This window comes from Cladophialophora psammophila (genome assembly GCF_000585535.1).
Source record: "Cladophialophora psammophila CBS 110553 chromosome Unknown aczJe-supercont1.5, whole genome shotgun sequence".
NCBI classification, from domain to species: domain Eukaryota; kingdom Fungi; phylum Ascomycota; class Eurotiomycetes; order Chaetothyriales; family Herpotrichiellaceae; genus Cladophialophora; species Cladophialophora psammophila.
Window position 1 is genome coordinate 1,609,770 of NW_006912926.1, and position 22,555 is coordinate 1,632,324.

The 22,555-nt window shown below is 52.7% G+C and overlaps 10 protein-coding genes across 10 annotated transcripts; 4 read left to right on the forward strand and 6 right to left on the reverse strand.

The window, feature by feature from the left end:
- Positions 1-637: 637 nt before the first annotated feature.
- Positions 638-1,160, reverse strand: A1O5_04222 (uncharacterized protein; the record flags this gene model as incomplete). The annotated part of the gene is made up of 2 exons (XM_007744830.1): positions 638-1,109; positions 1,150-1,160. The coding sequence occupies 2 exons, from the start codon at positions 1,158-1,160 to the stop codon at positions 638-640; spliced, it is 483 nt and encodes a 160-aa protein (XP_007743020.1).
- A 2,193-nt stretch (positions 1,161-3,353) lies between these two features.
- On the reverse strand, positions 3,354-4,805 carry A1O5_04223 (uncharacterized protein; the record flags this gene model as incomplete). The annotated part of the gene is made up of 2 exons (XM_007744831.1): positions 3,354-4,207; positions 4,274-4,805. The coding sequence occupies 2 exons, from the start codon at positions 4,803-4,805 to the stop codon at positions 3,354-3,356; spliced, it is 1,386 nt and encodes a 461-aa protein (XP_007743021.1).
- A 409-nt stretch (positions 4,806-5,214) lies between these two features.
- A1O5_04224 (uncharacterized protein) lies at positions 5,215-6,566 on the forward strand (the record flags this gene model as incomplete). Its single annotated transcript, XM_007744832.1, has 4 exons — positions 5,215-5,272; positions 5,325-5,332; positions 5,396-5,848; positions 5,970-6,566. 4 exons carry the CDS (start codon positions 5,215-5,217, stop codon positions 6,564-6,566), a joined length of 1,116 nt encoding a protein of 371 aa, XP_007743022.1.
- Positions 6,567-6,823: 257 nt separating this feature from the next.
- A1O5_04225 (uncharacterized protein) lies at positions 6,824-7,728 on the reverse strand (the record flags this gene model as incomplete). The annotated part of the gene is made up of 3 exons (XM_007744833.1): positions 6,824-6,985; positions 7,042-7,463; positions 7,512-7,728. The coding sequence occupies 3 exons, from the start codon at positions 7,726-7,728 to the stop codon at positions 6,824-6,826; spliced, it is 801 nt and encodes a 266-aa protein (XP_007743023.1).
- A 284-nt stretch (positions 7,729-8,012) lies between these two features.
- On the reverse strand, positions 8,013-9,311 carry A1O5_04226 (uncharacterized protein; the record flags this gene model as incomplete). Its single annotated transcript, XM_007744834.1, has 1 exon — positions 8,013-9,311. One exon carries the CDS (start codon positions 9,309-9,311, stop codon positions 8,013-8,015), a length of 1,299 nt encoding a protein of 432 aa, XP_007743024.1.
- A 1,431-nt stretch (positions 9,312-10,742) lies between these two features.
- On the forward strand, positions 10,743-14,252 carry A1O5_04227 (uncharacterized protein; the record flags this gene model as incomplete). Its single annotated transcript, XM_007744835.1, has 1 exon — positions 10,743-14,252. The coding sequence occupies one exon, from the start codon at positions 10,743-10,745 to the stop codon at positions 14,250-14,252; it is 3,510 nt and encodes a 1,169-aa protein (XP_007743025.1).
- Positions 14,253-14,507: 255 nt separating this feature from the next.
- On the reverse strand, positions 14,508-15,691 carry A1O5_04228 (uncharacterized protein; the record flags this gene model as incomplete). Its single annotated transcript, XM_007744836.1, has 2 exons — positions 14,508-14,690; positions 14,891-15,691. 2 exons carry the CDS (start codon positions 15,689-15,691, stop codon positions 14,508-14,510), a joined length of 984 nt encoding a protein of 327 aa, XP_007743026.1.
- Positions 15,692-16,584: 893 nt separating this feature from the next.
- A1O5_04229 (delta14-sterol reductase) lies at positions 16,585-18,117 on the forward strand (the record flags this gene model as incomplete). Its single annotated transcript, XM_007744837.1, has 2 exons — positions 16,585-16,649; positions 16,707-18,117. The coding sequence occupies 2 exons, from the start codon at positions 16,585-16,587 to the stop codon at positions 18,115-18,117; spliced, it is 1,476 nt and encodes a 491-aa protein (XP_007743027.1).
- An 866-nt stretch (positions 18,118-18,983) lies between these two features.
- A1O5_04230 (uncharacterized protein) lies at positions 18,984-20,894 on the forward strand (the record flags this gene model as incomplete). The annotated part of the gene is made up of 4 exons (XM_007744838.1): positions 18,984-19,232; positions 19,286-20,520; positions 20,603-20,629; positions 20,687-20,894. The coding sequence occupies 4 exons, from the start codon at positions 18,984-18,986 to the stop codon at positions 20,892-20,894; spliced, it is 1,719 nt and encodes a 572-aa protein (XP_007743028.1).
- Positions 20,895-21,112: 218 nt separating this feature from the next.
- On the reverse strand, positions 21,113-22,520 carry A1O5_04231 (uncharacterized protein; the record flags this gene model as incomplete). Its single annotated transcript, XM_007744839.1, has 5 exons — positions 21,113-21,381; positions 21,512-21,755; positions 21,873-21,969; positions 22,086-22,290; positions 22,394-22,520. 5 exons carry the CDS (start codon positions 22,518-22,520, stop codon positions 21,113-21,115), a joined length of 942 nt encoding a protein of 313 aa, XP_007743029.1.
- Between the last annotated feature and the right edge of the window lie 35 nt (positions 22,521-22,555).

Here is a 22,555-nt window from a genome sequence, read left to right on the forward strand (position 1 = left end):
TACTTCTCTTCCTTCGTATCTTTTCTTCGTCGTCGTCCTCGCTCGCTCGCTCGCTGAATTGATCGTGCTGTCCTGGAGGAAGGGGTTTGGGGGTGGTTGGCTGAATAGACAGTACAGTACAGCACAGTCTAGGAGCTGCTCATATAAATGTACTTATAAATATATATTTATGTTGAGCCTTATCAATCCCGAACTGCCCGCAAGGAGGGGAGGATAGTCGCTTCGTGAATACGGGGAGGAGGAGTCTCAAGAATGGTTGGCCTTTTTTTGGCTAGGCTTGAATCAGGATATGTCTGTCTGCGAAGAAGGGCCGTTTTTCTTCCGCTTTTGGGTCTCCACACACTGGGGAAATGGATGTGAATTTAAGTAGAGTAAAGAGAAGGAAAGAGTAGAGAAGAGAGGGTGGCTGCTGGAACGAAGGATGTTCTTGGACAAGCTCTGCGACCCTCTGTCGTAAAAGGTCCACCGATAACAGTCTCAGCTTAGCAAACTCAGGGAAAAGTGAAAGCGACTTCAGTTCAAAGGCTGAAAACAACAGCAAGATTTTCGGTTCCTCGTACCTGTACATATTGTCCAGATTTGGAACATTGGCCCTCCTCTGGAAACTTGTCCTCCGCTGTCCATCCGACGCCCAACTTCAAGCTCCATTACCATCAGGCCACTCCTCAACCTTTTCCCCCTCCTCTGATGCAAGTAGATCCACGCCTCTTTCAGCCAAAAGCGCAGAGGGCGTCTTATCTTTCATTTCTGGCACAAGCTTCAGGAGAACGTGCTCCAAAATGGCATAGACAAGGTACTTGTTCATCTCAACATCGTCTGTCCACCCCAATAGCCTCTCCTCGACCTCTATCCGGATTTTCATCTCCTCATCTTCTGCATTCTCGGCGTCATTGACGGCGAAGAACGTCTTACCCACAGTTCTAGGGACCAAGGAGAGAATGTCAGAGGCGGCCTTGGAGCGGATCTTGCGTGCCTCTTCTACAGAGGGAGGAGGCGGCGGAGGTGGGCCTAGAGTGTTGTTGGGAAAGATGAGGACGCGGATCTGCAGTAGGAGAGGTGGGATCAGTGCCGGTGAGAAGAGGCGGGTCGAGATTGTGTGATAGAGGAACCTGTAGAAGGAAGATCAAGTTGTCAGCAAAGACCGCCCACAAAAAAGACATCATTATCATTTAGAAAAGAGGCAGAGCAACGTTGCGAGTTTGAAGGAGTCAGTGATGTTGTCCACCCGGTTCAATCAATTCTGTCAGAGGGCCATTCTCGTCGCCGGTCGATCCTTGTGGCTCGATGTTGGCAGAATCGCCCTGTCTTCGCCCTTCACCGAGGCGAGGTTTCGGGAGATCGACCCGGCGGACCTCGAGCACCCAAACACCACCATCACTTCAATGCTGCCCAATTTGCCTCATCGCTGCCCATCAACGCCCCATCACTCAGTACCCAAACACTTCCAAAACTATCCAAGGAGATCCACGTGACCTTGACCTTGACGTCGTTACGCTGAAGCAGGAGGGACAAGGCGCTGGGCCTCAGGAGGTGCACCGGACGGCGCCGAAAACCGCCCATGGAGACCGTGCAGACAATGTCGCGAGCATGTGTTCACAGGACTGGCGCTGGCGTGGTTGTTTGCGCAGATCAAGGGCCTAAATTCCTGGTGATCCAGGCCAGCCAGGACCATGGAAAATGCCTGGGAAAAGAGCCCAATGCATCCAGGCGCAGTTCTAGCCCGCGGCAAGTTGCAAGAACGGCTTGAAGTGATGCGCAAACTGCGAGTAGAAACTAGTGTTTCTGCATGCAGGATGCAACAGCTTCGAATGACCAGGAAACTAGGATCAAGGGTCATCAAATCTTTCGGCCCAAATGATGCAGGACTCAGGGTGTGGTACAAAGTGCCCACTGTTGAAAGCTGACCAGCCATTGATTTCGAGTCTCGAAGCGCCACTTGCAAAGAAAATTAGGTTGGGTGGAGTTTGCTGGGTGCAGAATATTGCAAAAAGGATGCCCAAGCCGAAGTCGGTAAGTCTAAGGGTCTCTGGAACTGGAGACGCAGACTAGTTTCCCGTCGAAGTTCACTCGGGGTGACACAAGAACCCATCCGAACCGTTGACGATTGCAGGGCCGACAAGACTCACTGACATTGACAGATAACAGGTCGACGTGCGAGGAGGGGCTGACTGTCCAACATCTTGGGTTGGAAGGCTGTTGTGACGTAAAAAGAATATTGTTTGCAAGGTCATTATCGCAGTGCCTGATGAACTCGATGGTCCCTCGGCACGTGCCGAAGGAAGCCGACGACTACCGCTGAGGAGAGTGGGAGGCCGCATTTTATCAGACTCGAATTCAGTTGTGGAAAAGCGCCGTGAGGAGACCAATCGGGGGCGCTAGCTGGCAGCTTTTCGAAAATACCAGAGGAGCGAGGTGTTTCATTGGTAAGCGACCTCAAAATGGCTCTTTCTGGTGAGATTTCTGCCTTGGTCAAGTCGAGACTTGGACTCGGGGGCCAGTCTGCTGATTCGGAGTCGAGACTAAGGACTGAGGAAGTTGCGTGACAGCAATTGGTGCTGTCTGGTTGAATTGCAGGGCGAGGGCATCGGGGAGGGCAAGTCGACGGAGACATACCAAGTACAAAGGGAAGGAGGGCGGGGCCGATCCATGTCGCCCTCCTTGTTCGAAAATTGGCACCATCATTTTGCAGGGAAGCGAGAAAAAGCCCAATAAATCCGGGCATTCGATTGGCGACAACAACTTATCTTTTTGCTTTTTCGGCCGCCTGCCCCGAAGTGGTCGCTTCGTGAAGATCGTCACGATGGTCGATCTTCTCAAGGTAGGGTTTGTCAACATGGCCATGGCGTCGGCGTATAGTGGTCGAACAACATGTGCGGGCGAACTCCACCAGCAACAGAGAACAAGATATCTGGGGGGCATGACCACCACTGACCTGGGCAGCCAGGGAGAAACAAACCAGTTGAATTTGGCAAGGCGTGAGGGTCGAGGTCTGTCCAATGGGAGCCTGTATCGAGCCTTGTGACGATACACAAGCGTGACCGTCATTACTCGTAACGGTCGCGATTGGCTGAATACTGGTGTCGTCTCGAGGTCCACACCCTCCTGATTCACATAGGGGCATGGCGAGCAAAAGGATTGTAGCCCGCACATGCTGATACCGAGGACCATTGGCTCGCAACAACTCTCATCCATCAGATGACCAGACATTCATGCATTATCCCAAGATAAAAAAAGGATCCCAACTTTGCCGAAGCCCCCGTAGTGAGACAGATGGGGGCAGGGGATGGGGAAAACCGATCAAGGAAACACAGGCGAGGCTGAGGGTCAAGGGAGAAAAAGGAGAGCGACGGCACTTACTTGTCCAGTGTGGAATTTGCAGCACCGTACTTGCCCGGGCCCGCGCTCAGAATGTGCTGCCAGAACCCTAACGAGCCTGCCAGCCAAGGCATGCGGACGGTCAAATCGAGCATGGTAGACATGCAGGAGAAAAGCCTGTAATGGATCACTGCTCGCGGGGATCGATGATCGGGGTCCGATATTTGCCCTGTCGACGAGACGGGCAACTTGTGTTTGGACGGCGATGAAGTGGAGCCGTCGAGGAGAAGGTGATGATGATGCCGGAGTCTCCGGGGTAGATGGTGCGCGTAAGCCAGGCCGACGAGGATGAACCGCACCAACTGATATGCGATGAAGGCGTACTGAAGCAGTCTCCAGAACCACGCACTAAGAGATGATTGGTGCCGGTCTGACGAATAACTCTCTGAAGTGGCCGTATTGGAAGTTAATAGGCCAAACTGCTCCAGCCGGCTTTGGCGGCCATCTGGCTGAAGGATTTTCTGGTCATCGACGGCATTGGCAGGAGACGCATGCGTTGGAGGCGATGTCACTATCTCCACAACCCTTGAGACAGTCCCGTGCAGGAACCACGGCTCACAGAGTTTCTGCGCCAGTGCCTGTCCGAGGATGAGGTCGGAGATGATATCGCTCACCAGTGTTCTGAGACATGCGTTTGCCAGGTCTTCGGTTGGTAGGAGGACGGCCAATGCCCCCTGAACAAGAAGTTGTCGGTAGGCAGACTCGTGGGCTCGTTGCTGCTCCGGCGGGAGAGAAGGGTCGAGGGCTGGATGGGGGTTTAGGGCGTGATAGACTCGTCGGGGATTTTCGCCGTATTGTAGAGTAGCCTGAGCAGTAGTGGCCGTCCTGTAGGCTGCGAGAGAAAGACATGGTCAATATCCGGACGACACAACTTGGCTTTTCATGCTCTTCTGCTCACCAGCAATATGTCTCTCAACCACCACAGGCAGCTCGTCCAGTATCAATTCCGTGATGTCAATCTGCCGTATCCTCTGTTCCAGCGCGCGACTGCAATGAGCAATAATCTGAATGACCTCATCCACAAATGCTCTGTCCGGCGTGATCTTGGAGTACCAGGAGTTGACAAAGTCCTTAATGACTATGGCAACGACTGCATAAAGCTGGACATCTACCTCATTGGAACTGGTAAGTGGCGGTAGGTCGCCCTCAATTGGTGCCGGTGACACTCTCCGATCCGATCCATGACTTCCATCTGCCACCAAAGTCCTTCTGATCAAGGACAAAGTTGCTCTTTCCGAGGTAGGGTCTGGAGCCACAGCATCTTGACGGGCTCTGGTGGCGATCGGGGGGGCTCGAGAGGTGGACCGAGGGCCTGAAGTGGCCTTGCTGTCAGCGACAGCAGTCAGTTGAGACGACTGAGCGGTGGAGGAGGCCTTTGTTGCTATGGTCGGGAAGGGTGGTCTGGCAGGAGAGGAACTTGAGGCGGTCATGTCAGGACCATGGCGTGGAGGAGCATTGCGCAGGTCTTTGTAGTTCAGTGCTCGAGCGTAGTGTGATGTTCCCGCTGGCCACGCTGGCAATGCAGGGGGCAGCAGAGGTTCGCTCACCGGTTTAGATGACTGAAGGGGTGTCGAGAGGATGTGTCAACGTATGATTGGTGGATGGGGAATTGTCAAGGCTGCGAACGAGAAGGAGGTGGACGAGTGGATGAGTTCTCGGTAAAAGACAAATTGGAGGCACCCTGAGAGGGAGCGGTGCGGGAAAAGCTCGGCGCACCTTCCTATATAGGCCCTATATCAAACCAGAGTGACGGCGACGTCCATCCTTGTTGAAATACGGAGTCCTCCCTCCAGGTAATGACGCGCCTCGCACAAATGCTCTCTTGCTCTGCATTTCAACATGGGCGAGGATATGGTTTCTTCCTCCAGGCTCCCTGTATGGCTCGATTGCGATCCCGGTAGGTGAACATCCAACCCTCACGGCCCCCCTTACTCATTCCCCCCGAACAGGTCATGACGTGAGTTACGTTGGTTCATACCTCTCAGTTTAAAGATGCTCATAGCTCCTGTTATTCCATCAGGACGCATGTGCTCTCCTGTTTGCGGCTTATCACCAATCCCTCAACCTCATCGGGGTCAGCACGGTGCACGGCAATGCGCCCCTATCTAAATGTACATTCAACGCTCTGAGTGTTTTGGAAGCGATCGGAAAACCCGACATCCCTGTTTTCCCCGGCTTGTCGCGTCCATTCTGTCGTACCGTTCATACCGCTCCTGATATTCATGGCGCGAGCGGGTTGGCCGGGACAGACCTCCTTCCTGAACCATCGCGTTCCGCCTTGACGCACTGCAGTGCCGTCCTCGAGATGCGTAATGCGCTCCTCTCTCAACCCAAGGGCGCACCATATCTCGTTGCAACAGGGCCCTTGACCAATATTGCTCTGCTCTTCACCCTCTTCCCGAACGTCGCCGAACACATTGCCGGCCTCGCTATAATGGGGGGTGCAATCGGGTCAGACTTCACTCACGTCTCGGTACGTTTCCCTTTGCTCTGGCCGTTGCGGTCAACGACTGAGACTAGTATATATTTTGCACCGCCTGATACCTCTGAAACCGGGACTCTTTGAGCCAGACCCTTCTTCTCCAGGAACACAGCTGACATCAGGAACTACTGCGAAGATGGGCCAACCTTACCTCGACACCACCGGCACCAGCCACGCCAGATCTGGGAACCGCACACCCTTTGCAGAGTTCAATACTTGGGCCGACCCGGAATCTGCACGTTCGGTCCTTCAAAACCCACTCTTGAAGTCGAAGACGACTCTGATTCCCCTAGATGTGACTCACCAAGCGTACGCAACGCCGGAAATCCAGCGCATGCTATTGAATGGGATCAACGGACCGACGAAGCTCAGGACGATGTTTAATGAACTGCTCATGTTCTTTGCGCATACCTATGCCGAAGTGTTTGGGCTCACTGACGGACCGCCTCTGCATGATCCGCTTGCGGTCGCTGTGTTGCTGGAGAACCATCCAGATCCCCAGGTTAGGATCGATTTCGACGATAATGGTGGCGAGAGATGGGACGTCGATGTCATTTTGGAAGGGGAACAGACTGGAAGGACAGTGGCGACAAAATCACCGAATGGAGAAGGTGTGAGAATACCAAGAACACTGGATCTACCAAAGTTTTGGCGGACATTAGAAGAGTGTATGGCCAGGGCAGATGAGGTTAAAGGCTATGTGAAATGAAAGACTACTGAACGAGTCACGACATTGAAGGGATGAATAAGGTCGGAAAGGGGGATCCACGGTACCCAGAAGCAGAACAGATAGAAACTGGAATTCGGACAGAGTTGTTGTAGAAGAATGCAACCGGATACACCTCTCTTGACCCTTCCTACTTATGCTATCAACATTCATGTGCTATGATGATGTCCTGTCACGTTGCAATGCCTTTTTCAGTGCTTGCAAGCCCTTTCGCGTCCTGAGTTTCGACTTCTACACTACTAAAAGTAGATCTCCACGAATCCATCGATAGCAGCTTCCTCCGACAAAGGCTGTTCTGGGGTCTCGGGTTCATTGTTGCAAGCTGCGTCACCACAGTTCACCATTTCCTGGCTCGCCTTTTCCTCCTGCGTCAGTTTTGCAACCTTGACATGTCTCGTCTCCTTAAGGAATTGGAAAAGAGTGGGCATACTCTCTTGGCCCGAACTTGAGAGCATACCTCCGAAAAATTTCCGCCCCTCCTGTAGAAAGCGTTGTCATCAGCCTTGCTCTCGAAGACCCATTTCTTTGGATGCTTTGTCTCGAAAAGCTGATTCCCAATGGCTTCTGAGAGTTCGTCCCTCGGCCGTACACAGAGTGCGCCTATATCAGGCAGATCCTGCTGCGCTATCATGACCGTCGGCGCCACGGAGGCATTTGACTTCAGCGATTTGAATGAGACATGCAAGCAAATAGGAATGGGGATCTCTGCAGTCGTCATCATCGTGCCTTTCTCTGGAGTCCCATTGCTATCGCGGCCTCCCCCGGATCCAAGTGATTTGCGCAAAGATCGCCGTGGATGCTTTCTTGCTTCGCGAACGTATCTTTGGATCTCTTCTGGGTTGGCGCCAAATTGGTACCCCAAGAACAAAAAGCACTCATCTTCAGTTTCAAGTGTGTCGGGTCATGGTGAACCACTCTCTTTCGTACCTACAGATACCTTTGGGCTTTCATCAATTTTCATCTTTGTGGCTGACTTGACCACCTTGTTCCTTGTGATGCGTCCGCACAGGACTCGGTCTTGTGATGAACTTGTGCTCTGCGCCGACTCGTCGGGCTCTTCCACTATTGGGAGGACTCGGACCGGAAGTGTTCCATCCGGCCATTTCCTCCCATATACGGGAGCTGGGCTCAACGGCAACATCATGTTGGATGCTTGAATCAGCTCTCAAATAAGTGGCGGTTGCTCAAGCTTGTTGCCGAAGAAGTCGGCGTACTCTGAGACGACAGATATTGAAAATCCAAGTCCGGAAAGAGAAATAGTATAGGCATCCTTATGAATAGAATTGTATTTTCGGAAAGCAGGCACTGAGGGAGTGCTCTTTTTCGTTAGGTGTGGAGGTAGTTATCCACTCAGCGGCTGCCTTCGTCGTTAAGCAAAGACCGTGAATTCTGTGCCAGACGTTCGTTACCTGGCGGAATGTGAGTCTGCTAGGCAGGTTGGCTACAGCTCCAGTAGCTGTCGCCCGCGTTTTTGGGCCAGTTATCCAGGACGCGGGTAACACGCATTTTGCGCTCTTTGTAAGATTTTCTCAGATTTGACGATTCTGCCTCTTCATATGTGCTTGCAGAAAGTCCTCTCTGCAACATTCCGAGCCAGCTAATATAACCCCGACCAGGTATGTCGGTGGGGTTATTCGCGATGTCAAGACGTTCAAGGAGATTGACGATCTTCAGGCCAAAGGCCCATAATTCCCTTCTGGAGACAACACTCGCTTTGGCCGACCTTTCATCCCATTGCTTGTAGCCTTGCTTCACCCCGTTGATGAGAACTTCAACCACGTCTGGACTTTTGGTACCTGTCCCTTGCACCCACAATGCAGCAACGTTGCTCGTTTTTGCTTTTGACTGCTTCGAGTTGACGGAAGTTTGCAGTCGCCTCTCGAACGCAAAGCGTGGAAAGTCCGCAGGTAAAGGCTCGATCGTGAAGAAGAGCCCAGTGGCTTTAAGGGCCGATAAGCGTCCTTCCGGCCCAAATGCACGCTGGTAACCTACGGGATTATATTGATCAGCGTAGACCACAATACTTTTAATGTAGGCATTCGGAGTCTTCTCTATGAGCAGGTCAGCCGGGAAAGACAGGATACTTGTGAACTGCTTGACAGCGAGCTTGTCTGTGCAGGATTTGGAATCACTTGGGTCGGCATCTGCCCGGGCGGGCTTTCGACGCACATAGCCCAACTGGGAAAAGTAGCCCCGGCCTTGTAGTAGAGTGGTGGTATTGCTGTCAACTGGCCATGGCGTTGCGTCGCTAGAAGGGAAAGAATCCATCAAGATTTCCATCGACGCATCACCACACGGAGCCACAGTAGTGAAGAAGTGGATGATCACATTGTCTTTGAGTCTGAACGGGCAACCTTGAATCATCCCAGCGTCGTCTTGTAGAGAGAACTCAAGGTAGGGCGATTGATGAGCCGGGTCTTGAAGAATTATTTCGAGTTCTGAAAGTATCCAGTGATTGAATCCGCGCAAAGCCAGAATCTCTGCATGAGAGTCGTGGACTACAAGGCCCTGGCATCTGGGCAAGGCAGTAGCTGAGAGGCACTTGGTTCCCGTGGCTACCGAGACACAGGTCAGACGCGAATCCTGCCCTTCCTCTGCCAGAACCACCGCCGACATTGGTGTCCATTCGGTCTCGCCATCTGATAGAGTGCGTGGTTTGCATTTTTGAGGCAGGGAGTTGAAGGTGGATAGCGCGAGATGTGCCACGCGTTCAGCTAGGAGATTCATAGAGAAAAGGTTCCCAGGAGTTTGAGGGGTGAGAAGGCTAGCTTCTGAAATTGAGATCCTTCCATAGCTGTCCAGTCAGGAGCATGGAGGAATATTGAGCGCAATGGACCATGTCAATTGGATATGGGCATCAAACTGAGAATTTGCAGCCCTGTGAGGGTGGAGCCCCACAGCACATCACGTGAATCTATGCAGCCTAGTTTTTGTCACGTGCAAGTTCCTGGAGACTGCCCGCAGTCGTCGTTGTTGTTGTTGTCCTTGTCGCCGTCATCTACATCGTCCACTTGATCTCGTATATCTGTTTGGAGGCTTCTTGAAGCTCATATTTCATTCGGTGGTATTGAGAGACGATCTTTGGCATTGCGTCAGGCACCATCACCACCACCACCACCCGCCACCATCATACCCAGTACTATCCAGCCACTCGCTATCTTGTGGTGGCCCTCCTTGCCTCTAAAATATTCTCCCACTGTGGCGGTGCCTCTTTGTTTCCAGCGGAGCAGCTAACTGTCAACTGGCACCGGGCGAAGGCCGCCATGGAGTCTGGAACCCACTGTGTGCCACTACGACGAACAAGACTTGACGAGCACCTAGTTCATTTAGCCTATTCGACCCGCGACCCTCGACTCGACCTTCATCCCGCGGCCCTCCTTCGTCGACTCTCGACGAACGACTCCTGCGCCCATCCTTATCCTCCTTCCTCATTCTCCCGCAATAGTCTGTCTTTCTCACAACTCTCAAACCGCTGAAAGATTTGGTGGCTTTGCACCAGAAGAGCAGAGAATTTTCACCAGAATCTCCCAGCTCGACGGTGGCTAAACGCCCCTCAATCATCATCCTTGCTGCAAAGTTCTAGGTCTTCTTCCATCATCTGGTCAAATGCTCTGGCCATCTACAAGCACGGCAATCAAAGGCTTCCCTTTCAAATAAAAAAAAATTAACTTGCTAATACCCCGGGGGCGCTTTTCCCCCCATTTTGGGGAGACGCCACGGACGAATCCACACTTGGACCGCTGAGTCGCTGACCCGCTTCTCACTTTCCCACATTTTCGCAACCCGTCGGACTTCGCCATCAAACTGCCTACTACACCTCTCACTATCTTATTACCAACATCCCCCTTCTTCAGCCTTGTCCTTTGGAGCTGCGGGCAATGAATGCATCGCATCTAGTGTGATCCCCGCCCAAGCCTGCTGGGACATATTGACTTCTCATCGACCTGGTCCACGCTATTGTTGCAACCTCGGCTCCTCTGCCTTCCGCCAGTCTGACAATGTGGTGCGTGTAAAGCTGTCATCTCGACTTGAGGACATGCCGTCATCCATTGTTTGGCTCTCCTCCACCCCCTTTGCATCATGTCGAGATCATCAAACCAACTAGGCCAGTCTCGAGGCGAACAGCGAAGCAACCTACTCTCGAGTTCAGCCTATATCATGTCGGATGCACGTAACCCCCGCGGCGACAATCTCGCTCAACCTCAGTCCAACACATCCGTCTTCGACACATCATCTCCTGGTTCCATTGATTTCAACTTTCCCTTTGGTGGGAGTCCTCATGGCAGCAGCAATAGTGGTATTGATGCTCCGCCAGACATTCGCTTGAGCCACAGCCAGGGTTTCCCGGGTCGAGGCTCCATGGTCAGTTATGTGTCAGGCAAAATTCCCAGCCCTCAACATCGCGCCAGTCTGGCCAGCATCGATTCAGCCTTTGACCATGATCTTTTTGGTGCCGTCGCAATGAGTCAATGGGCGCCCAACTCCGGCAATCAGCCACCCAGTAATGCAGACTCGTCACCTAGAAAACCATCCAGCACCACTGAGCAGGAAAACAAAAAGCCGGCTGACGAGGGAAAGCCGCCAGCATGGAGCGAGCTAAAGACGAAAGCAGGCAAAGAGAGGAAACGCTTGCCGCTCGCCTGTATTGCTTGTCGCCGAAAGAAGATCAGATGTTCGGGCGAGAAGCCGGCTTGCAAACATTGTCTGCGTGCTCGGATACCCTGCGTCTACAAAGTCACGACCAGAAAAGCGGCGCCTCGGACGGACTACATGGCCATGTTGGACAAGCGACTGAAAAGGATGGAAGACCGTGTGATTCGAGTCATCCCAAAGGACGAACTCCCAGATTTGGGCGCCACTGGCCGTGGTTCAGTCCGTCCCCCTCTCCCAGGACAGGCTCCGAAAAAGGACAAAGACCAGCCCAAAAAGCGCTCCGCCGACGAGGCTTTTACACAAGAACTCAACGACTGGCGAAATTCTCGAGAGAAATCTACTTTGCTCGACCCTACGGCTGGACTGCGCAAACAGCGCGAAGGTGAGAACAAGCTCTTTATCGAAGGCTCCGAGTCTCTCCCGCCGCAACACATCCAAGAACATCTCGCCGAAGTTTTCTTTGACTGCGTCTATGGTCAATCCTACCTTCTTCTGCATAAGCCCAGTTTCATGCGTAAATTGAAGGCTGGAACAATCCCACCAGTCCTTATCTTGGCCGTGTGTGCCATTTCTGCACGCTTCTCGACCCATCCGCAAGTTAGCACGGAACCGGCGTTTCTCCGTGGAGAACAGTGGGCGACTCCCGCTAGACGGATCGTGGAGAAGCGTCACTATGAGCCCAACATCACCATTCTCACAGCAATGCTTATGTTGGGCCTCCACTACTTTGGAACCTGTGAGGGCGGATTGTCGTGGTCGTTTGGCGGGCAGGCCATGCGAATGGGGTATGCTTTGCAATTGCACCGCGAACTCGACCACGACCCCCTCGGTCGAAACCAAATCGCGAATTCAAACGAGAACAAGAAAGGTCCCAAGCCACCCGAACTCTCCTTTACAGATCGAGAAATCCGCCGTCGAACAATGTGGGCTTGTTACCTGATGGACACATTCAACTCGTCTGGTACTGAACGTCCCTCCTTCCTCAACGAAGACTACTACCAAATCCAGCTGCCAATCAAAGAATCGCATTTCCAAATGGAGGTGCCCGGTCCCACGGAAGATTTGTACGGCAACGTCCCCATGTCCAACAGTAAATCATCGCTCGATAACACTGCGGGAGACGCCGCCGCAGAGGCAAAATCAAACATGGGGGTCGCAGCGTACATCGTCCGTGCCGTGGTCCTCTGGAAACGCATCGTCAAGTATCTCAATCTAGGGGGTAAGGAGAAAGATCCGCATCCTATATGGGACCCCTTATCACAATTCGCCACTTTACAACGGCAAATCTCGCAGTTGAAATCGTCCCTTCCGGACGACATAACCTACACCTCAGAAAACTTCGCTACACACATCTCCGAACGTCTCGCGAACCAATATCTCTTTCTTCATATCGTCCTCGCGCAAACCTCCCTCTTTCTCCACCGCTTCGCTATCCCTACACAACCCAGCCACAGACCCCATCATCACTATTACACCCAACAAGGCATGCCCAAAGCTTTCCTCACAACTTCGGCCAACATTGTCCTCGAATCCGCTTCGCTCATCAGCAAACTCATCGCCGACTCGACAGGCCACACTTTGACCGTTCCCTTTGCAGGGTACTGTGCATATGCTGCCGCAACAGTGCATGTTTGGGGGATATTCTCCAAGAACTCCGCGCTCGAGCAACAGAGCAAGGAGAATTTAAGGCATAACTACAAATACCTCACCAGGATGAAACGGTATTGGGGCATGTTTCATTACATGGCCGAGTCGGTGAAGGATATTTATCGCGCTTTCGCCGACGCCACACTTCGTCACGCCCAGGCTCGACCAGGATCGAATGGAATTCCTGGTTCTGGTGTGACCCTCTTGCGCAGACATTCCTCCGCCACAGGAGGGAGCGGGACGCACACGCCGATGGAGTTGGATGCGACCGCGGCACTCACAGCCAACACGAACCCGCCTTCCCGCTCTGACACCCCTGCTGACCCTAACAAACCGAAATCGGAACAAGACAAATCTAAAACGATGTTTCAATACGGCGACTGGTTCGATAAGTACCCTCACGGTGTCTCTGAAAGTGAATGGGAAAAGTCGCATCTGGAGTACCGTAGCGAACACGCCCAGGGCGGCGCGGAGGCAGTCATGTCTCAGAGAAGTGATTTACAGTCGGTCGAAGAGTTTTTCGCGAGTCTGAGTCCGCCCTCTAAAGCTGATGACGGTAGTGGCTTGGCTGGACGAGGCAAGAAGATTCCAAGGAGAAGGGGAAAAAGTGTGGCAGAGAACAAGAAGATGGATAAAGAAGAGAAGGGGGAAAAGGGGAAGGGCAACACATCATCAAGTTCTGCCGCGGCTGCTGCCGCTGGAGCTGGAGCTGGAGCTGGAGCTGGAAGCGGTGCTGGGAAGGATTCGCAAAGACGGCAATCGACGTCCCAACAACTGCCTGGACAGCGTCTCCCAACCACAAGTGCCGATCTCAGCCTGAGCCTTAATCTCAATCAACCTTTCGATCTTTCGAGCTTCGACATAACATCTCCATCGCTGTACCAGAACGCCCAATTCCCGGACCCTTACACCTACGGTGGCTCACCGACATCGCCACACTACAACAACCTCCATTTCATATCCACCTTGCCGGCCATCGATAGACAGATGGTCTTTGGCGCCGCATACGCCGGCATGGACCCTGCCGGCACGGGCAATAATAGCGGCAACCAAAACACGTCCTCGGGACTCAACAATCTCAACTCGCCTTCGGTGGGAAACTATGGGAGTACCAATCCTTGGGATCAACTCGATCTCACGACGTATGGATTTAACGATCCTTTCGCAGGAGGAGGGACAGGGGGGATGGACACGAGTTCCTCGGCATGGTTGTTGCCGTTTAATATTGAACCACCGAATTTCGGAGCCAGCGGGATGGAGGAATTTGGAAATACCGCGTTGGATGGGATGGATTTGAGTGATCTTGGTCAAGGAGGAAGTGATGTTGGCGGACAATTTGGTGCAGAGCAAAATTCGGGCAACACATGAAGTGGACAGTCTCCCGGGTCGACCAAGCAAACCGAGAAAGATTGACCCTAACTGTGATGATTATATGGAGCGACTCGACCGGGACTGTTCCTTGGTTGCAGGGTAAAAGTTCGATTCGCTTCGCGTGGGCATTGATCTTTGCGCAACCGGGAGTCCCGGCAGTATTTGTTTACTGCCAGTCTCACAGGCACGGGAGCACAGCAAGTCTGATGTTTTGGGGAAGTGCAATAACACAGTTTACTTTTGCGGACGTGCTCAATCTTCCCACTCTTCGTCGAGCTGGTCAATCAACCTATTTTCGTCGTCCGGGGTGCGCCCTCGTCCGTGTCCCCGTTCATCGACGCCCACGCGATGGTAGCCTCGTCGACCGGCGAATAGCTGGGTGAGTCCTCCAGGCATTCTTTGGGTGCATGGGGAGAACAGGATAACAACCATATCCTATATACACGGACGGAAAAATGAGGTTAGCCGTGGGTGGTCAAGGCAGGTCCGACTTCCAATCGTGATCTCTTGTAACAGACGCATAACGCTTTCGACGTGGCCCACAGAAGAAGGGCCTCTGTAGATTGCACAGTGTGTAAGGGAACATGACACAACCGAGGGGACAAGCAGAGAGGAAAGAAGGGGGAAACACATACCGAGAAGAAGCCAAAGATACTCGCCCACATTGCATAGTTTGGCAATTGCCTCCAACCTCTCTGATGCAGCACATTTCGCTGATAGACGATACCCCCAATGAGATAGACCAGTAGAGCAATACCCGCGATCAGACCAAAGACTGCACCGGGTCCCAGTGTTCCCTTTTCTCCGGACTGCGTCGTGCCACCGCACGCATAGCGAGAGCGGACTTCAAAGACGTAGGTACAGTGGTCGGGAGAACCAAGGAAGGCGACAGCAGGACGGGTGGAGAGAAGGGGGGATGTGTCGCAGATGAAGGACAGGAGGGTCGATTTCCGTCTCTTGTTGGCTTTGTTTGCAACGAGATCCAAGTCGATCGGGTGACCATCCTCGTCGAGGTCGGGACAGGGCGAGCCCATGGTGTAATTGAGGACGAGCTTCTTGCCCCGAAAGAGAGGCTGGTCGTTTTGTTGGCCAATGCTGTAAATGTCCCCGCGGGAGTCCTTGTAGTAGGCCGAGATGTTTCTCAGTTTGCCGGGAGGAATTCCCTCGACATCTTCCAACTTCTCGACAACTGGGCCGCAGAAATTCATGGTGAAGTTTGCGGGATAGTCAAACCCTTTGGAGTGGTACGACTCGTTACTGGCGACTTGGTACTTCGTGCCCTCGAGGGTCAATTGTAGAGGGCGAAGGTCGAAGAATGAGCCGGTTGAAGGGGAGTAGATGGTACATGGCTTCGGTGGGGGGATCGATTCGGTCGCGGCGAGACTTGAGGGTAACGATGACAGGAGGAGGAGGAGGAAAGACGTTGAGAGGTACATGGCTGATCAATGGTATAGGAGATTGGAAGGGCAAAGGTCTATCGAGAGTTGCTCTGGATGATCTGGAAGAAATGGACCAAGATGGCGAATTGGAAGTCGTCACCAGGCCGGCGCAATGCAAGTGAATGCTGCACACGATACTTCGGCACAACCAGTGGGTTACGTTGGTTCTGTGTTGAGATGAAGAATGATCGAAAAGGGGGAAGTCGTAGGGGGCAGTCGCAACAAACAAAAGCCTCAGCTGCACGGCGGGCGGCCTGTAAGATTACGTGTGGATGTACTCGGTATCGAGTAGGAGATGCAGGAGTTGCAGGAGCAATGGAAGGAGGAGGGAGGTGCCAGGGAGAAGCGTGCAGTGCGTGTTCCTGCGGATCCCACGGGGTTGGGCAGAGGCCACAGACTCGTCGAGTTGAGTCGCCTATAAAGAACCCAACGCCATCGGGAATGACTGGCACATCTCGCAAAACATTTCGCTCATGCGGCAGGCCCCCCAGAGACATGCTTCTTTACTCGGTCCATTCGAAATATTCTTAATACTCTTACCATTTGACTCTCTCCGTATCATGGTGAAGAAGGTCGGGCAAGGTTCAATCTGCCGAAGGAGCATTTCCGAGGCGCGACCACGCAACACGTAACGAACACGCAGCGCGATGACTGCGCCCAGCTTGCCAGTCATGATCTCATTCGGCTGGTGGACATCCCGGCCCTGTCACTTTTTTTTCTCTCCTGCTCCATCTCTCGTGTCAATTCAATGTCGTATGTAAAACATGTCCCTCGTTTGATTTCTCTTCTCCCTCTCTACGTTCTCTGAACTTCCTTCTGTCTTGTTTCACTCCCCTTCTACCGGGTCTGCTTGTGTCTGTGCAGCGAATGCCGTTGCAAACCTGTCCACAATGACGGTCAAATTAAAGACGGAAACAGCACCAGAGGAAAAGCATGGCTATGAATTCGGAGGACCGTGAGTTGCTCCAATCCCATGACCGTTTCGGAATGCCCTGTATTGATGCTTCTGCAGTCTGGGGGCTGCTGGGATAGTCTTCGGCCTTCCGATCCTCATCTATGCCACCATCTTCCTCTGTAACGACGTCTCTGGCTGCCCTGCACCTGCCTTGCTGGATCCGAGAACCTTGACCCTGGAGAAATTGAAGAGACAGACACCCTGGCCGGAGAATGGGCTCCTAGGGTTGTTCGATCTGACCGTCATTCTGTGGGTGCTGGCATATTATGCCCTCAGCGTGGCTCTGCAGTTGTTTCTGCCAGGCGAAGAGGTTGATGGCACAAAACTGGGCACGGGTGGAAGACACCATTACAAGTTCAACGCCTTCAACTCCGCGGTCCTCATGCTTGCCGGACTGGGCATTGGCACCGCAGTTCAAGGTACCAGCTTTGTGGTCTGGGATTTCATCTGGGACAATCTGCCCCAAGTCGCTACTGCCAACCTCCTCGTCTCCTGTGCTCAAGCCATCTATGTCTATCTGGCGTCGTTCAGCGTCCCCAGGCCCGGTCAACCAAACCCGCAGAACAGGGAGCTGGCCAAAGGAGGGCACACGGGGAACATGCTATATGACTTCTTCATCGGTCGTGAGCTGAACCCACGCGTCACCGTTCCGCGTTGGATCCCCATAGCTGGCGGTCAAGTGATTGACATCAAAGTCTTCAACGAGATGAGACCAGGTTTGCTCGGCTGGATCATTCTCGACCTTGCATTCATTGTGCATCAATACAAAGTACATGGATTCGTCAGCGATTCGATCATTCTCATCACCCTTTTTCAATCGCTATATGTCATGGACGCTCTTTACATGGAGTCAGCCATTCTGACTACCATGGACGTGACAACCGACGGTTTCGGCTACATGCTCGCTTTCGGCGACCTGACCTGGGTCCCATTCCTTTACAGCCTACAAGCACGCTATCTCGCAGTCTATCCGTTGACCCTTGGAATTGGCGGCATTGCTGGCGTTCTGGGCGTTCAAGGTCTGGGATACTACATCTTTCGGGGGGCAAACAATGAGAAGAACCGATTCCGTACAAACCCCAACGACCCCCGTGTCTCCCACCTTGAAGCCATGACAACCGAGTTCGGCTCCAAGCTTCTAGTCTCTGGTTGGTGGGGTCGTGCGCGACATATCAACTATTTGGGTGATTGGATCATGTCCTGGAGCTATTCTCTCCCGACAGGAGTTGCAGGATACATCATCAACCAGTATCAGAATCCTGTCACCGGCAGTGTGACCAGAGAGGTGGTACAAGGAGACGCACGCGGCTGGGGCATGATTTTTACATACTTCTATGTTATATATTTTGGCGTGCTGCTTGTGCATAGAGAAATGAGGGATGAAGAGAAGTGTCGGAAGAAGTATGGAAAAGACTGGGAGCGCTATTGCAAACGCGTTAGGTGGAGGATCATTCCGGGCATCTATTAGAGAGATGCAAAGATGCGCTTAAACTTTCGAACCATTCTCCATCCGAGTCTCCAGACAGCTTCTGCATACCAGCCCCCTATCAATCTATCCCCTTCTGCCCCCGAGCGTCTCCAGCGCCTTCGATCGGATGAAAATCCCGTCTCGCCCAAGACGAGCCTCTTCTCAAGTACACCATTAGGACCCTGGATCAGTCATCTCACCGTTGGAGAAAGTATGTTCCTACCTGTCTCTGATCAATGAAAAGTCAAAAGTTTTGGCCCTAACGCAAGGCTGCGAGACTCTTCCCCGACCTACAGAGCCTGGACTCGTTTTCGCCCCGGGGGGGAAGGGGGGGGGGTGATTAAGCTTGCTCCAACTCATCTCTCGTATCATGTGGCCAGGAGGACTTTCAGGCTGCCACTCTTGGAAGCTGCCGTTGCCTATCGTTTCTGGCCACGAGAAACGCCAAGTGCATGGTCACTCTAGCCCTGGACGACGCCCGGTCTATTCATACCACTCGGCCAATGCAATCACACAGGACCTGTTCGCTTCGAGGCTCCTGTCTCCAACACAGGGGCCAGATCATGGTAGACTCCAGGTTTCTCGAGTTGGGCTTGGGCTGCCGACGAGAACGGGTCATTATACCGTCTAGCCACGAACAGACAATGGATTGCTCCAATGAGGAAAGGTGGGGTAGGGATATTCCCCAGGTTTTGAGAATTGGGTCCCCCCGGATTTTCGACAAGGCTCTCCACTCTGCCCCGAATCCTTGATATACAGTCCAGTCCGGGAGCTTGGGTTGAGGTTCGAAGCATGTCGACGAGCTTCTTGTGGTCGAATCTGCAACACCATCCCCCTCAAATCAGTGCAAACGACATAAAGCAACGATGGGGTTCGGCGTGTTGGAGGCGAATACCACTGCGCACGTTCCAGGAACTGTCCTTCTGGACCAGCGAGCTGCCCATTCCGAGCATCAGACGGGTCGTTTGAAACATGGAACAGGGAAGAATGCCCATATTGTTTTGGCACCACAGCCTTCTGAGGACCCGAACGATCCATTGAACTGGTCGTCTCTCAAGAAGCATATTGTGCTGGCGATCATTTTCTTTGGCGTAATCGTCCACGGCGTGGTTCCGGTAGGCGATCTCTAGGAGCATAAACATGTGGCTCTGACTGACAAGCTGCGCAGGGACCAATTCTCAATGCTGGTATCATTCAAATCTCCCTGGATCTCAATCGCTCCCCAACTGATATCGCCAAACTTTCTGGCTATTCTCTCCTCGCGACCGGGGCCATGGGTCCGTTCGCGTCTGCTTTGGGTCGAAAATACGGCAAACGACCCATGTACGTATTCTCATCTTTGATCGGCACAATCGGAATCATCGTCTCCGAAGTAGCGTCCGGCTACAACACGCTCCTGTCAGGTCGGGTTCTTCAAGGTATAGGCATCGCTGCGTACGAATCTCTCGCTGTGGCGTCCATAGGCGACATGTTTTTCGTCCATGAGAGAGGGCCACGGGTTGCTGTTATCATATTCCTTTTGGCTGCCATATCCAACGGAATCTCCATTATTGCCGGCGTCATCACCGATCATCTTGGCTGGCACTATAACTTCCATATCTACATACCGTTTGCAGCGCTCCAAACGGTCCTAGTAATCTTTTACTGTCCCGAAACAATGTATCGACGCAAAGCCATATACGAAATCGACACGGCCGGCTCCGAGGAAAACCTGGAAAAGCTTGCAAGCGTTGAGTCGCGAGCTGCACATCACTTGGAGCGACCTGTCGGTGCAACCACGACCGGTGCAAACACTGACTTGGAGAAAACAATGACCAATACCACCCATACGTCGGTGGAATCGATATCCCCACCAAAAACCTTTATGCAAGAACTCGCCCTCTATAACGGTACCTTTGTGGAAGATTCCGTCATCAAAATGGCCATTGCCTCTGTTGCAATCCTCCTCAACTTAGGAGCGCTCTATCAGGTCTTGATGACAGGAGTCATTATTGCTTGGTATGTGGCTGTGGCAATTCTCTCAGGTGTCATCTTCGCCTCGCCTCCCTACCTCATGTCCTCCGCCTCTGTGGGATACATGTCAGCAGGGCCGTTCATCGGCGGGCTATTGGGTGCAGTCTTTTCATTTGTGGTCTCGGAGCCACTCGTCAAAACGATGTCGCGTCGAAACAACGGCGTCTATGAGCCGGAATTTGCGCTCCTCCCTGTCACCCTTGGTGGGATATGCTCGGTTGCCGGCCTGGTTGGCTGGGCCTACGCTGTCAAGAACTTTGAGAATATCTACTTGATCTGCTTCATTTGGGGAGTCATTCTGTTTGGAATGACGATAATTGCTAGCTTTGCGACACAGTGGGCTCTCGACGCTTATCGACAAAACAGCACCGAAGTGTTTATTATGAACATGTGAGCGCCCCTCGTCTTTTGGCAACTCCTTCTGTTACGTGAAACGTCGACTACCCGGGACTAGCTAACAGACAATTCGTAGGGTATTCAAAAACTTCTTCTTCTATGGGTCAGTGACTTATTTCTTCCCCTGCCAGTGATATCCTGTAAACTGACAGATAGGCAGGCTTACAAACTATGTCATCGACTGGTACATAAAACATGGGCCTGTCGAGATGGCAGGGACCATGGCAGGGATTACTGGGTTCTTATGCCTGCTTGGGGTGCCGATGTACATCTTCGGGAAGAGATACCGATATTTCTGGCACAAGCATAATGCACTGAAGTGGTTACACCTGGAAACCGACCATGCTGGCGCTGAAGGGGGTATGTGAAGATAGGAAGGAATATGCGACCCAGTGGCGAAATGGAGGCGAGTTTCCTGACGACTTATTGATATCCCAAGTTGCGCGGCAATTGGACGGAACGAACAGCTTTGAACGCCCGAGGAAATTGCTCAAATGATATGTTGAGGTACTCTTCCTTCGTATGTCTAAATGTTTCTCTCATCTTCCCAACTTGCTGTTTAACCGCCAGTTTGCGTTCACATTTGTTACGGCTCATTTTTGTAACCCTCGACAAAATCAATCTTGAGCACGTACTTGCCCTCTTTCATCAGCCTCTCCCTTCCATACCTGACTACTCGCTCAATATCCTGCCTACAGTCCCAGTACAGGCCTCTCAGTTCCTTTGCTTTCCCGGCCGCCAGATACGCGCACGTCGCGCCGCACAGTTCCGGTGGATCCTTGAAGAGGGCCTGGAAGTCCGTCCCGTGCTGTGTGAGAGACGGGTACTTCTCGAGGAGGTCCATGCGAACTTCGGCTATTTTTGGAGGACGTATTCGATCAGCATACTCTCCGATTCAAAACCCCTAGAATTGGTCTTGTTTGCGCTTCTCTCCCGCCGCATTGTATGGAAAAGGAAGGGAGGCTTGAGCAGGGAGAGGACCTACATTTCGACATGGCGGTAGGCACGCCCCCGGGATGCAGCGCATACATCTGAATCCCGTCGCCCAATCCGTCCAGTTCGATTTCTTCCTGCAAAGTCGAGGTCGCGCGGGCCACGGCGGCCTTTGAAGAATTGTAGCCGACGGCAAAGGGGAAGTCAACAGTTGCGGCGCGAGAGGCGATGTTGATAATGACTCCGGATTTCCTTTCGCGTAGTTTGGGGAGCAGAGCCCAGGTAGTGACCATTGCCTATGGAATGGATTGTGTCGGCGTCAGTTTTGCCTTGAGGTTGTCCGGAACACGGCTTTTCGTGCCAGGGAATGGGTGATCTGATCTGCGTGATGTGCGTGAAAAGTAAGAACCTACGCTCTTGAAATTGATCTCGATCGTCCTCCAGAAATCCTCAAAGCTTTCCATCCACTGTGGTTTTCCGGGAGATACTCCGGCGTTGTTCACCAGGATACTGTGCGTTACGGGTTCAACGCTGTCAGCAGCCCTGTATCTCGCGCCGCGTAGAAACGATCCATAATCGGAGCCCCAGACTAAAACGCCTGGGGGGGGGACGCGAAACTCACTCACTCAATCGGTCCCAGGTCCTCCTCCACCCGCTTCAACACGGCCCTCAAGCCGTCCACGTCGGTAACATCAACCACATAAGTCTTGACTTTGACCCCAAACGACTCGCCCAGGACTTTGCTTTCTGCAAGTTCGTGTTCCAGGAGGTCTAATATCGCGATATTGGCGCCAGATAAGGCCAGTTTCCCTGATATTGCCCGTCCGATCCCTGAATAGTGATTGCACACATTGTTAGCAAGACCCGCCTCCTCTGAGTAGCGGAAACTGCCTTTCTAGAGTCCTTGGATTTTCGTGCAAGGTCTGTCTCCTACCTCTCGCTCCGCCTGTGACGAGGGCGACCTTCCCCTGGTTCAAGCCTTTGAGTTTGTCGTCCGTGATGGGCCCGTAGGGAGCGTGGTTCAAGGGAATCGAAGAGACTCCGAACTTGGTTGGGTCCATACCTTCTTAATCCACGGAAAGACAGGACTACGAGC